Below are 12,283 nucleotides of genomic sequence, written 5' to 3' on the forward strand. Positions count from 1 at the left end.
AACAGTAACTTTTCATTCCCTATTCCCTTCAGCAACTGGTAATCATGAATGTGAATGTCGTAAGTACTTCACGTAAGTGGAATCACATATTACTTATCTTTCTGTGTCAGTCTGCTTTCATTTAGCGTAATATTCTCAAAGTTCATCCAGGTTGTAGCATATGAGACTCAATCCTTTTAATGGCTCAATAATGTTCCTTTTGGATACTTGAGTTGTTTCCACCATTTAGCTATTATGTAGCAACAATTTTCTGATGCAATTAAATTGTAGCTAAAAATCAATGATGGCAAAACTCCACCTTAATTTTCATTTCAATGCAAATATCTTAAGGTCTACAGTTTCAAAGGTAAAAAAATGTAGCCCTAAGAGATCAAATTTTATAAAGAGAAATGTAAGACTCCTCACAGTGCTTCTACTAGTTAAAATTACAAAGTTTCTTTGCTAGGATATTAACAATAACTCTGTAAAAAAAAGAAACGATAAACCACTAACACACTGCTAAGGACACAAGAAAAATAACACAAGTGTTGAAACTAAGAAAATTTGAAAAAAATAATGAAACCATAATCTAAACACAAAAGCATCAAATCAAATCAAAAGAAAAAAATGTTAAGACCAAAGCTGACCTTTGCTAAATATGAACAGAACAGAAACATTCTTTAATTACAACAAAAATTTTTATCCATAATAGTCATGCAATTGTCAACCTTCATATTACATTCACATTCATCACTGTGAATAAGTAAAATCTGTAACACGGAAGAAAAAAATATATATATATTTTGAGACTGGGTTTCAGTATGTAGTTCAAACTGGCCTTCAACTGATTACTGACTATGCAGCACACACTGGGCTTGAACTTGCAGTGATCCTCCTGCCTCAGCCTCCCAAGTGTTAGGATTACAGGTATGCACCACCATGTCCAGCTCTAAAGTTCTATATTACTTTACAGATAACCCAGGATGCTAATTTCCATCAACACACATTTAGGATGGTAAAGAAAATATAAAAAGGGCGTACATCTTGGTTATAGTACCTAACCAAGTGGGTGTAGAAACAGCACCACGTCAATGAAAAGTAAGCAGATATACTGCAAGAAAATCAATACACATCTGGCTAAAACAAGAGATGTAAAAAGCAAATTAAAACATTAAGATCACAAATAGGTAATAAATGTACATACTTCAATTTTTTTTTTCTGGTACTGGGAATCGAACTCAGAACCTTGCACTTGCCAAGCAGGCGCTTGTGCCTCTGAGCTATATCCCAGGCCCTTATACTTCAAATTTTTAAAAGACAGAAAATGGCACACAATTAAAACTCCCTCTACATACCCAAAAGAATTGAAAGAAGGATCTCAGAAATCTGTACACCCATGTCCACGCAGCATTATTTACAACAATGGTGGAAGCAAGCCAACTGTCTACAGAATAAGGATATGTGGCACATACATATAATGGAATACTATGCAGCTTTTTAAAAGGGAAGGGAATTCTGACACATGCTACAACAAGGATGAACCTCGAGGACATTACACTAAGGGAAGTGTGCCAGTGCTCAAGACAAATACTGTTTGAGTCCATATCAGGTGCGTGGAGTCTAGTCAACTTCAGAGGCAGACTGCAGAATGGGGCTTGCCAGCACTGGGAGGGGACAACGTAAAGTGAGTTGCTGTTTACCCAATATGGTTTTTAGACAAAAATACCACACACTTTTTCAAGAAACTGTTAAACTTTAAAATGGTTAAGTTAGTACATTTTGTTATTTGTATTTTACTCCACTTAAAAAACAAAAAAAATACAACTCCGTAACTGGTGTTCTAGCCACCAGATACTTTGCTTATGATCCACCTTCTGAAACACTTCACCCAGAATTTTCTTACAAATGCACAAGGAAACATAAGCAAACTAAATAATCCTACACACTGTTTTGTAGCTCATTATTTTAACTTAACAATGTACCTTAGAATTCTTGCAAAGAATGCCTCATCACTTAAAAGGAATCTTTTTTAAAAAAAAAATTTTTTTTGGAGGCAGGGTCTCACTGTGTAGTCCAGGGTGGCCTTGAACTTACTATGTAACAGCCCAGGTTGGCCTCAAACTCATAGTGAAACTCCTGCCTCAGCCTTCTAAGAGCTGGGATTACAGGTGTCTTCTACCACACCCAGCTCAAAAACATTTTAACAGAACTTTAATGCATATGGCAAAACTTTATTAAAACTTACCAATATCTGGTGGACACTGCCCATTATAAGGAAACCAATTTCCTTTCACAGTGAAAGGACTTTTCCTGTTGCTTGTTGAGCCAGTTCCCAGCTGTCCATTACCTCCAAGCCCGAAAGAGTAGATTCGTCCTGATGAAGGAACAAAAGCAGAAGTATGCTGCCTAGAATGAAACAACAGAAACTCTCAGGTTTAACGCTACCTTTAACCATTTACACGGAGAACAATACAGTGAACAGTAACTGACGTTTTTCTTTGAAAACAAGAGTATTTATAAAGAGTTTAAGAAGTTTTGTAAGTTCTGTGTGAAACATTAACAGCCTTAGTCTGTACAGAATACATCTGGTGTCCACACAGGGACACTGTGTAAGCACAGCCCCAGAAGACATCCGGCTCTGCACGGAAACCCGCTGCGGAGGACTCAGCATCTAGCCCGCAGTCCAAGGGGCCCTTCCACGATGCGCCTACCTGCGAGGCCCTAACCTAGAGCCTCGGTCGACAAAGCCCACCATGTGGGCATCACTCGGAAGTTCTAGGCTGAGAACTGGTCTTGTAATCTATTACTGAAGGCAACAGAAACAATATTCTCTTTCTTCTACAGAAACCAACCCCTTCACACACAGACTCAGGTTCCTACAGAGCCGCTACAATCACAGGAAAAGTAAGGCACTGCGGAGTAAAGGCTGGAGACAGCCACTAGCCTGCCCTCCTACGAATCTGTCCCACCCTCCTGGGACGTTTCACTATGCTTAGGAATGAGCTAAATGTTATCACCCAGCTTAGGCCTTGTACTCTTCACTCTCAGGTTTTATGTCTTTTGGTCAAGACTGGAAAATTCTCAAGCCTTATTTCTGTAATTCCTCTTCTAAAACAGACAAATGTCACATCTTGCAGTTAGATATTCTACTCACTTCTTAATCTCTTTTACCCCCCGCAGGGCACCCTTTCCATGCGGTGACTTCACTGAGAGGGGCTGGTGTCTCAGCTCTCCTTCCTGCTTTTGTTGGGTCTTACAGTTCATTTCCTGCCTCAAACCCCATCAAGAGGGAGACTGTCTCCATGTCTTAAATCCAGGTTCTGACCTACCGCTTGCTCTGATCGACAGAATACCGACCTAACAGTGTTTCCATTCTAAACGTCACAAGAAGCTTCACAGGCTCACGGCTTTGCCAGCAGCATCGCAGCTCTTCCCTCTCTATCTTTAGCAACCCTACCCTAGCATGAGAAGGATCCAAGTTTAGCAGCTACAGGATGAGGCAAAACCTGGAAGAAAGATCAGCTGTCCTGGCTGGACCAATCCCAGTCCACCTGCCCTCAAGCCAGGTCATGGGCTGATTATTTGGGTTCAGCTAAGAAGAAAACAGCCCCACTATCCCCAGCCAAAATTACTGAACCACAGAATTATTAGCTAAGTAAGTAACTGTCTTAAAGCAGTTTTAGAAGGTTAGGTTAGGAATACATTCTAATCACTGTACTACCTAGACTGCCAAATTCTTTCAGTGTGACTTCAAAATCAATGCAAACTAACAGCAGTGGTTTTCAATTGTACTCTTTAAAGGGTATTTGGATTCAAATACCTAACTTGAAGCTGTTCAAGTTAGCTATTCTGCCATATTATGAGAATACAAAGTACATTATAACAACCACCTTACTTCAGTGCCACATGAGCCAATGTGAACCAAAATTTTTTAAATAAAGATACCCTTTTAACAGCAAATCTTAAATGGAATCTTTCCAAACCCCTCTGGTTGAACAAGGGTTTAACACTGCCCTTTCTGCCCATTGTGACATACCAAAGAAAAGTTATTAATCATTTAAAACTCACTGTAACATGAGTTTGCTGAACACTTCCCCAAACTGGTCTACTAAAGATGCAGTTCAGAAGCCTGGCTGCACAGTGGGGTTGCCAAAAATGAATATTTTTCAAAACTCTCCAAATAGTTTGAGTCCAGAACAAAGTCAAGGTTCACTGCCACTGAACAAACATAACTACCTTAAGCCCCACAGTTGCTAAAAATACCTCAAAAACACCATACTATTCTAAGATGAGCTTTTTCTTTTGGATCATGTCCTTGATGGACTCCTTTCTGGCACTTCTGAATTACTCCCTTCACGTGCTTAACAATTATTTAATAAGAAAATCACACACCTTTCTTACAATACTGACCACTGGGAAGTCAAACTTCCCATACCAGACACCTTTCTATACTCCCTCTGGGAAGTCCTCAGTTAATACACAACTGAAACATCTACCCTTATGCAACAGTTACGTGACTAAAGCTACCAGAAATAACTACATTTACAAAGCTGGGTTACATTTAAAAGCTATTCAAAAAATAATTAAAAATGAGCAACATTAAACAATTTTCAGTATTTCAGGAGGAGCTGATGGACTATGTCACCTGAACAAACAAACCCAAACGCACCTCCCACCTCCTCGCCTGTGGGGACTGAGCAGCACGTGCCCACACTCTCACTTCAGGGCCCTCCTGGGCTTTGTTCTGGTCAGAAAGATTTCAGTCAGTGTGCTGCAAGAAGCTCCATGCGCACACACACACTTGAGGTGGACTCTGCACGTTTCCCACCACTAACCGAACAGAATAAAATACCCAAGAGGGAGCTCCCTGACCACCTGCACTGGGCCCAGGTAACAAAGCCATCTCACTTCAGTGATTAGGCAGCTCGAAACAGAGGTACCTAGTTAACACCTATAGCTTAAATAAGAGAATCCCACCAAAGCCAGGCCTGAGGAGGAGCCACTCAGCTGAGCCACAGAACCAGAAGGCAGCAGCTGTGATGACGTCAGACACTTCCCACTCAGAAAGACAGCAACACAAGCATACATACATGTTACACCAGCAAGCTTAAGATTTACACGAAATGGGAAAATTCGTAGAGAAATTCAACTTCCACATAACTGACTTCAGAAAAAATAACAAGCTACCTTTACAGCCTTTAAAGAAACAGAGTAACATTTTTTAAATTCCAAAAAACAAAATGCCTGGTACAGATGGCTTCAATCACAAGTTCTACCAGCCTTTCAAGCTGTTCTATTTGAAAAACAAAAGCAGAACAGAAAAAAACAAAAAGAGTACATCTCTCACTTTATTTTATAATGCTTTATCAGGACAGAATAATCCTGGTAACAGAACTCTGATAAAAAGAATAAGTGTGGATCAAGTTCAATGATAATATTATTTTCATGAGCCAAAACCAGTACTATTTATAGATAACACATGATAACCAAATTAAGTTACCCTAAAAAATAAAACAGCTGTTGTTAGCCAGAAACAGCTACCAATTCAACACATTAACAGACGTCACAAATCTCAATAAAGAAGGAACATTAAAACTTCAGATAAAACATGATGCTTAATTGTAAAATACTGAAAATTTCCCCACAAAGAAACAGGCCATGATGTCTTGATCTTTAGCACTTCTAGTGAACATTATACAGGTGCTTCTGCTAGCAGATTTAGGCAATATAATTATAAATATTATACAAAAATATTAGAAACAAGAAAGCAAAACTGGATTAATTCACAGATGATATTACTGTGTACACCAATAAGTTCTTTTTCTATTTTTTTTTGGTTTTGGTTTTTTTGAGACAGTGTCTCAATATGTATTTCAGGCTGGCCTAGAGATCACTACATAATCCAGGCTGACCTCAAACTCAGAGCAATCCTCCCGCCTCTGCCTCCCAACTGCTGGGATTATAGGCATGCGCTACCATGCCTGGCTCATGAATAAGTTATTAGTAAGAGTTTAGCAAGGTGCCTAAGTTCCAAGTACATATGGCACTTTCTTTGTGGCAACAGTGGCATGATGAAGTCGGAGACTGAAGGGATTTCAAATATGGAGCAAGACAGGTGAGTTCTGGAAAACAGTGAAGAGCGCATTAAGAATCTGCATCCTTTCCTGTATGACAACTGCACTGGCAGAATCTGTCTGAAAGAAAACTATTTTGAAATTCTGGGGTCTATTCAAAGGCTTAGACCTTCTAGGAGAAGGGTCAGGTGCCAAATTGTGTTTATTTCAATTTTAGCTCTCAGCACAGTCCAAACTCCCCAGCTACCCATTTCCCATCTACCAAAGCGTTCCAGGAGCAGCTTGCGTTCAGTTTCCAGGGCCCAGGGTAGGCAATAAGGACTCTGTACACATACTAGGATCAGTTCTCTGATCTCTGAAAGCAGTTTCTGATTAAAAGGTTCAGAGAGGCAGACATACATTGTCATACCTCTCCTATTCTGGCTAAAGAGACTTCCAGGGCATTTACAAGGCTGCTGTAGATTTTTCTTTATTCTTTTCCCTTTTTCTCCTTCCTTCATTTTTCTCTTTTCCCTTACTTGGGTGCCAGACATTTAAGGTGTAAGACATTCAAAACCATCAACTTACATGGAGGAATTCAACAAGTCAGAATTGTATACTCAAGTACGGTAGCAGTTAAAAAGACATGAAAACCTTATTTTTACATATTGGGTTTCTCTCTATCATGGAAACTACAACAATAAAAAAAACGAAGTGTGGGGCAGGTAAGAATGTGACTTTCAAAATCACCACAGTTCGGGCTGAGGATTTAGCTCAGCGGCAAAGCGCCTGCCTGGCAAGCGCAAGGTCGTGAGTTCGGTTCCCAGTACCGGAGAAAAACAAAATCACCACAGTTCTAGAGTTAAAAGCCCAGTTTAAAAAAAATTAACAGAAAGACATAAAGAAAAGGAAAAATGTAACCAAGCCAAAGGAAAAAATAAAGAGAAACCATCCCTGAAAAAAAAGATGGCAAATCTAAAAGACAAAGACTAAAACAACCATCTTAAAGATGAGCAAAGAACTAAAGGAAGACATGGAGAAAGTCAAGGAAAAAAAAAATGTAGAAACATAATGCAAATAGCAATGAAAAGATAGAAAACCTAAAAAGAAACTGCAAATTACAAGTGAAATCAAAAGTACACTAGAGATTCAATGGCAGATCTGGGGAAAGAGAATGAATCAGCAAAACTGGAGATAAGACAGGTGAAATTTTTGTTAAATAATTTATTCATTTGTCTTTTCTTATTATTTTTTATTTTGAGACAGGGTCTTAGTAAGTTGCTCAGGCTGGCTTCAAATCTGCAATCCTCTTGCAGTCCCAACTAGCTGGGACCACAGGCATGAAGCCACCAGGCCGGTGAACTATCGAATCTGAGGAAAAGAAGGAAAAAATACTTTTAGAAAGTGAACGGAGACTAAGGGCCTTGTAGGACACCATCGCGTAGACTAACCTAAGCAGTGCAGGACTCCCAGGAGAAAACAGAAAAGATTAGAAAAAATAATAGCCACAAACTCCCTACAGCTGATAAAAGATGTGAATACAGGGGCCAAGGATGTAGCTCAGCAGCACAGCGCCTGCCTGGCAAGCACAAGGTCTTGAGTTCAATTCTCCGTACCCCCTCTAAAGATGTGACTACAAACACACATGAGTCTCCATGAGCTCTAAGCAGAATAAACGCAGAGATCCATAATGACACCTGTTCCTCAAGCTGACGAGACGATATGGCAGAAGACCCTGAAAGCAGCAGCAGAACGACTCCTCATGTACAAGAGACTGTCACTTAGACTACTGACATATTTTCTCATCAGAAACTTTGGAGACCAAAAGTCACAGAGCTGATAAATTCAAAGTACTGAAAAAGTAAGAAAAACTGTCAGCCAAGAATCCCGTATCCAGCAAAATTCCTTCAAAGGTGAGGGAGAAACTAAGATATTCCCAGACAAACCAAAGCTGAGAGGACCTGTTACTGCAAGTCCCGCCCTGTATGAAATGCAGAGAGGACCTCTAGGTGGAGCTGAAAGGTCACTAGATAATAACTGAAAGCTGTGTGGAGAAATGCAGTTACATGAGCGGCAAGCACAGGAGGGTTAGAACAGCTATCCTTGTAACTTTAGCTGGTTAACTCTAAGTTTTCTTTGCTACATAATTTAAGAGACAAACACAAAATGATAGCAAATCTGAGTCTTGGACACATAATGTATAAAGATGTAATTTTATGATATAGATAAAAGATGATAAACTGTATAGGAGTGAGACTTTTGTATGCACTGAGGTTAAGCTGTTATAAAATTCTAATCAGAGTGCTACGACTTAAGAATATTAAAATTAACTCCCACTTCAGCCACAAAGAAAACCGCTATAAAATATACAGAAATGAAAATGCAGCCGGGCATGGTGGCGCACATCTGTAATCCCAGCACTTGGGAGGCTGAGCCAGGAGGGTCACTGCAAGTCTGAGGCCAGCCAGAGCTACAAAGCAAACTCAAGGCCAGCTGAACTACACAGTGGAACTCTGTCTCAAAGAGAAGAGGGGAGGGGAAAGGAGAGGAGGGAAAGAGAGAAGACAAAGGTAGTTAAAATGCGATACTGAAAAAAAAATCAAACGTAAGGAGCTGGGGATTTAGCTCAGCAGCACAGTGCCTGCCTGGCAAGTGCAAGGTCGTGAGTTCAATTCCTGGTACCAGAAAAAAAAAAAAAAAAAACAAAACATAAAAGATGCCACTTAATGACAATCTGTTGAGAAAAATGCACCCTCAGGCAATTTGGTCATTGTGTGACCATCGCAAAGTATGCTACATAAACCAAGATGAGCAAAAGATATGTCATTCTCCAAACAATAATGGCTCTTTCTCAATGGCACAGAAATTCCAGAGCATCTTGGAAGAGGCACTGAGTCATCTATGAGTTCTTACTGCTCCTTAGTCTGCCTACAGGGCAATGCTTACTGGGATGCTTAAAGGTCCTGGGGTTACTGTGGAGGACCACCTGGGAACTCTCCTTGAAACAGGAGCAACTGCCTCCATTCTGGCTGAGCCCGACCCTATTTCCATGTATTGATATGTACAGAGCTGGCTGGGATCCCTTCCTTATCCCTTCAACTGGCTTTAAGCAATGCTTATCGGTCTAGCCAAGGTGACAATAGTAATCTTTGGAGATGGCAGGTGTGTTTCCCCGGACTCTCCGTTGCTCCCATGAGTGAGTTCGGATGAGCCAGGATGTGTGAGCCAATGCTCCATGCTGTCAGCTGGGATGGAGCCTCAGGATAGAGGCTATGACTTCCTGGGACTTCAAACATTACAAATCAGAGCTGAAGCATCGACCCCAAAACATTAGATATTATCTCAACTGTGTTATGCAGATTACTCTTTTCTGCATATCCTTCCCTATGCACATGGCAGAGGTGATTTCAGACCTCCTACCCAGCCCAGCTCATAGCACTCACGTATTTCCCACTGTTCTCAGTCACTCATCCTCAAGCCACTTCCTTCTTCATGAATTAATAAAAACTGTGTTTGGCCTTGGGTGGAGGCCTTTGTTCTGGATGGCCATCATCATGGCCAGACTTAGGACCCCTTGGTTCCCCATAAATACAAATATGCCTTAGTGTCTTTAATCTTGCCATGGGTTGCACTGGAAGCGGTAGATGGAATTCCATTAATGCTAGAATTCCATTAACTTTTCATGGGATTGCAAATATAAACTTCCTGGGCCGTGAAGAGGACTGGGAAGGGCTCTCTGTAAGTTACCACTTTGTCAAATCACAAAGCGTTTCACACCCCATACCCTACAACACTGCCCCCAAAGGATGTTAACCTATCCTCAAAAGCTCTGAAACCTGGCATCCGGCAGGGCCTCCTGATGGACAAAAGACCTTTCAGAGAGTCCTTTCCTGAACAGAGTGATTTCAACCATACTGAGCATTTGCACTGGCATGTGATTTCCCTGGAGTTTAAAAAATTCTTCAGCTGCCTTCATGTCAGCACTCAGACTTAGCATTCGCTTTCAATGTAATGAATAAGGATTACTGAGTCATCCAAACTACCCAGAGCTGGCAGTAGCTTACTATAGTCAGGTCCAGCCCTTTTATTTCAATAATGCAAACAAACTCTTTACTTTGGCCTTGATCACCATGGTGTGAGGGATATGCTTCTATGCTGCCCAGTCTTCAACTCAGGTCATTAGCAGTTTTTCTGTGACAATAATAGCTCTTTCTCAAATGTTTTTTAGCCTCCAATGAAGCCAATTATTGAACAGTTTCTATTCTTTTTTTCTTTGCTTGACAAATAATTTTATGTATTTACAGGTTCAACACATAAATGTAACACATAATGACCAAATCAGGGTAATTAGCATGCTGATACCTATTACCTCAAATGTGTCTCATTTCTGCATTGTGAACATTCAAAATCCTATTTTGAAACAGACAAAAATTGTTAACTATAATCAACATACTATGCTACAAAACAACAGGAGTTAATGTTCCTATTTCACTGTATTGTGCTCATTAAACAACCCTTTAACATTCCCTCACCTGTACCCTTCCCAAGTTCTGCTTCTATTCTAGTCTTCTATGAGATCATACTTTTACACTTCCAATATAAGCAAAAACACGTACTAGTTGTCTTTCTGTATGGCTTACTTCATTCAGTCACAACACTCCACTGCCACTGCTTGGTCTTGTTTTTCAAGACCACAGCTATGATGGGACGGGACATGCCTGACCAGAGAGCAAAACTGTCGCAGATTTTTCACCCTAGTAGTCAGTCCATCCTTACATGTGTTTCTAGGTCAACTACTATATACGGCCTGCTACTGGCAACATTAGGAGTGGGCCTTACCCATGCCAAGGTCATGATGAACAAAATACTATACAACATCAAATCAGGCACATGTGGAGATGACAACAGGCTCAACAAACAAGAGATATGTGGCTGTGCTGCCAGACGAATGACAGTATTTTACAGCAAGCTTTTTCACTAGTATATGAGAGAGTACACTCTAAAACAGTAAGTATACTAAATACATAAACCCGTAACATAGTCATTCATGAAGTACTATACATAATTGTATTTGCTCTATTCCTGTATAACTCTCAGTACAATAAGCCTGTTTATATCAACATCACCAGAAACTGGCGAGTAAGGCATTCAATGTGCTATGAACTCAAGCCGGTTCAACTCCATTACAATCTTTTGTCATGTATGCGGTTTGCTGTTGACCAAAACATCACTAAGGGTCACAGAGCTATATATGCTTTCTGTGAGATAGACCCAAAGACATAAACAAAAATAAAAGGACGGTACCATCCAAATATAACTGAAGGAGAGTGTGGTAGGGCTGAAAATGCAACAGAGTACTAAAGTACATACCTACCATACGTAAAGCCTTGGACTTTATCCCTAGCACCACCAGGAAAATAGAGGCGAGAGAGAGTACGCGTGAGCAAGCAGGGTGGCTATGTTAAAAGGCAAAATAGAGACTTTATATCCAAATCACAGCAATATATTAATAAAGGTTTACTGTAAGAAGACATAATTATAAATATTTATAATATTTACATACCAATAAAATAACAGACCATCAAAATATAAAGCAAAAGCGGTCAGAATTTATCAAAGAAATAGCTCTACAACAGTAACTGGAGATTTTAAACCCCACTTTCATTCATGGATAGAATACCAGACAGAGAATAAAAAAATATTTACCAAAAATTAAACCAACCAGATCTAACAGGTATTTACAGGACACTTTAACCAACAACAACAAAATATATTCTTTTAAAGTGCACACTGGACATTCTGCAGGACAGACCCTATATTAGAACACAAATTAACTCTCAACAGATTTTAAAAGATAGCTAACGTACCAAGTGATCTTCTCTGATGGCACCAGAATAAAAGGTATCAATGTGTAAAAGAATAACTGGAAAATTCACCAATTTGTGGACATTAAACAACACAAACAACTAACGGGTCAAAAAGAAATCACAAGAAAAATTAGAAAATTCTTAGAGATGAATGAAAACAAAAGCATAGCATTCCAAAATTTACAGGACATAGAAAAAGTGGTGCTAAGAGACAAAGTATAGCTAAAAATGCTTACATTTAAAAAGATTAACAACTTTACAATGTAAGGCACTAGAAGAAGGACCAACTAAACCCAAAGCTAGTAGAAAAGAACACAGTGAAATTCAGAGAAAGAAATGAAAGACAATGGAAAAAAAAAAAAAAAAAAAAAAAAGATGGAACTC

General features: G+C 39.7%; 1 protein-coding gene across 7 annotated transcripts in view; it reads right to left on the reverse strand.

The window, feature by feature from the left end:
- The window catches only part of Herc4 (HECT and RLD domain containing E3 ubiquitin protein ligase 4), a 107,891-nt gene that overhangs the window by 52,707 nt on the left and 42,901 nt on the right, over positions 1 to 12,283 (reverse strand). For all 7 annotated transcript variants that reach the window (XM_013514842.1, XM_013514844.1, XM_013514841.1 and 4 more), the window contains one exon: positions 2,225 to 2,385. In XM_013514842.1, the coding sequence (XP_013370296.1) occupies positions 2,225 to 2,385 (161 nt within the window). The remainder of the gene's footprint in view (positions 1 to 2,224; positions 2,386 to 12,283) is intronic.

The sequence above is a fragment of the Chinchilla lanigera genome, unplaced genomic scaffold, assembly GCF_000276665.1.
Source record: "Chinchilla lanigera isolate Chin_1 unplaced genomic scaffold, ChiLan1.0 scaffold00024, whole genome shotgun sequence".
Taxonomy (NCBI): domain Eukaryota; kingdom Metazoa; phylum Chordata; class Mammalia; order Rodentia; family Chinchillidae; genus Chinchilla; species Chinchilla lanigera.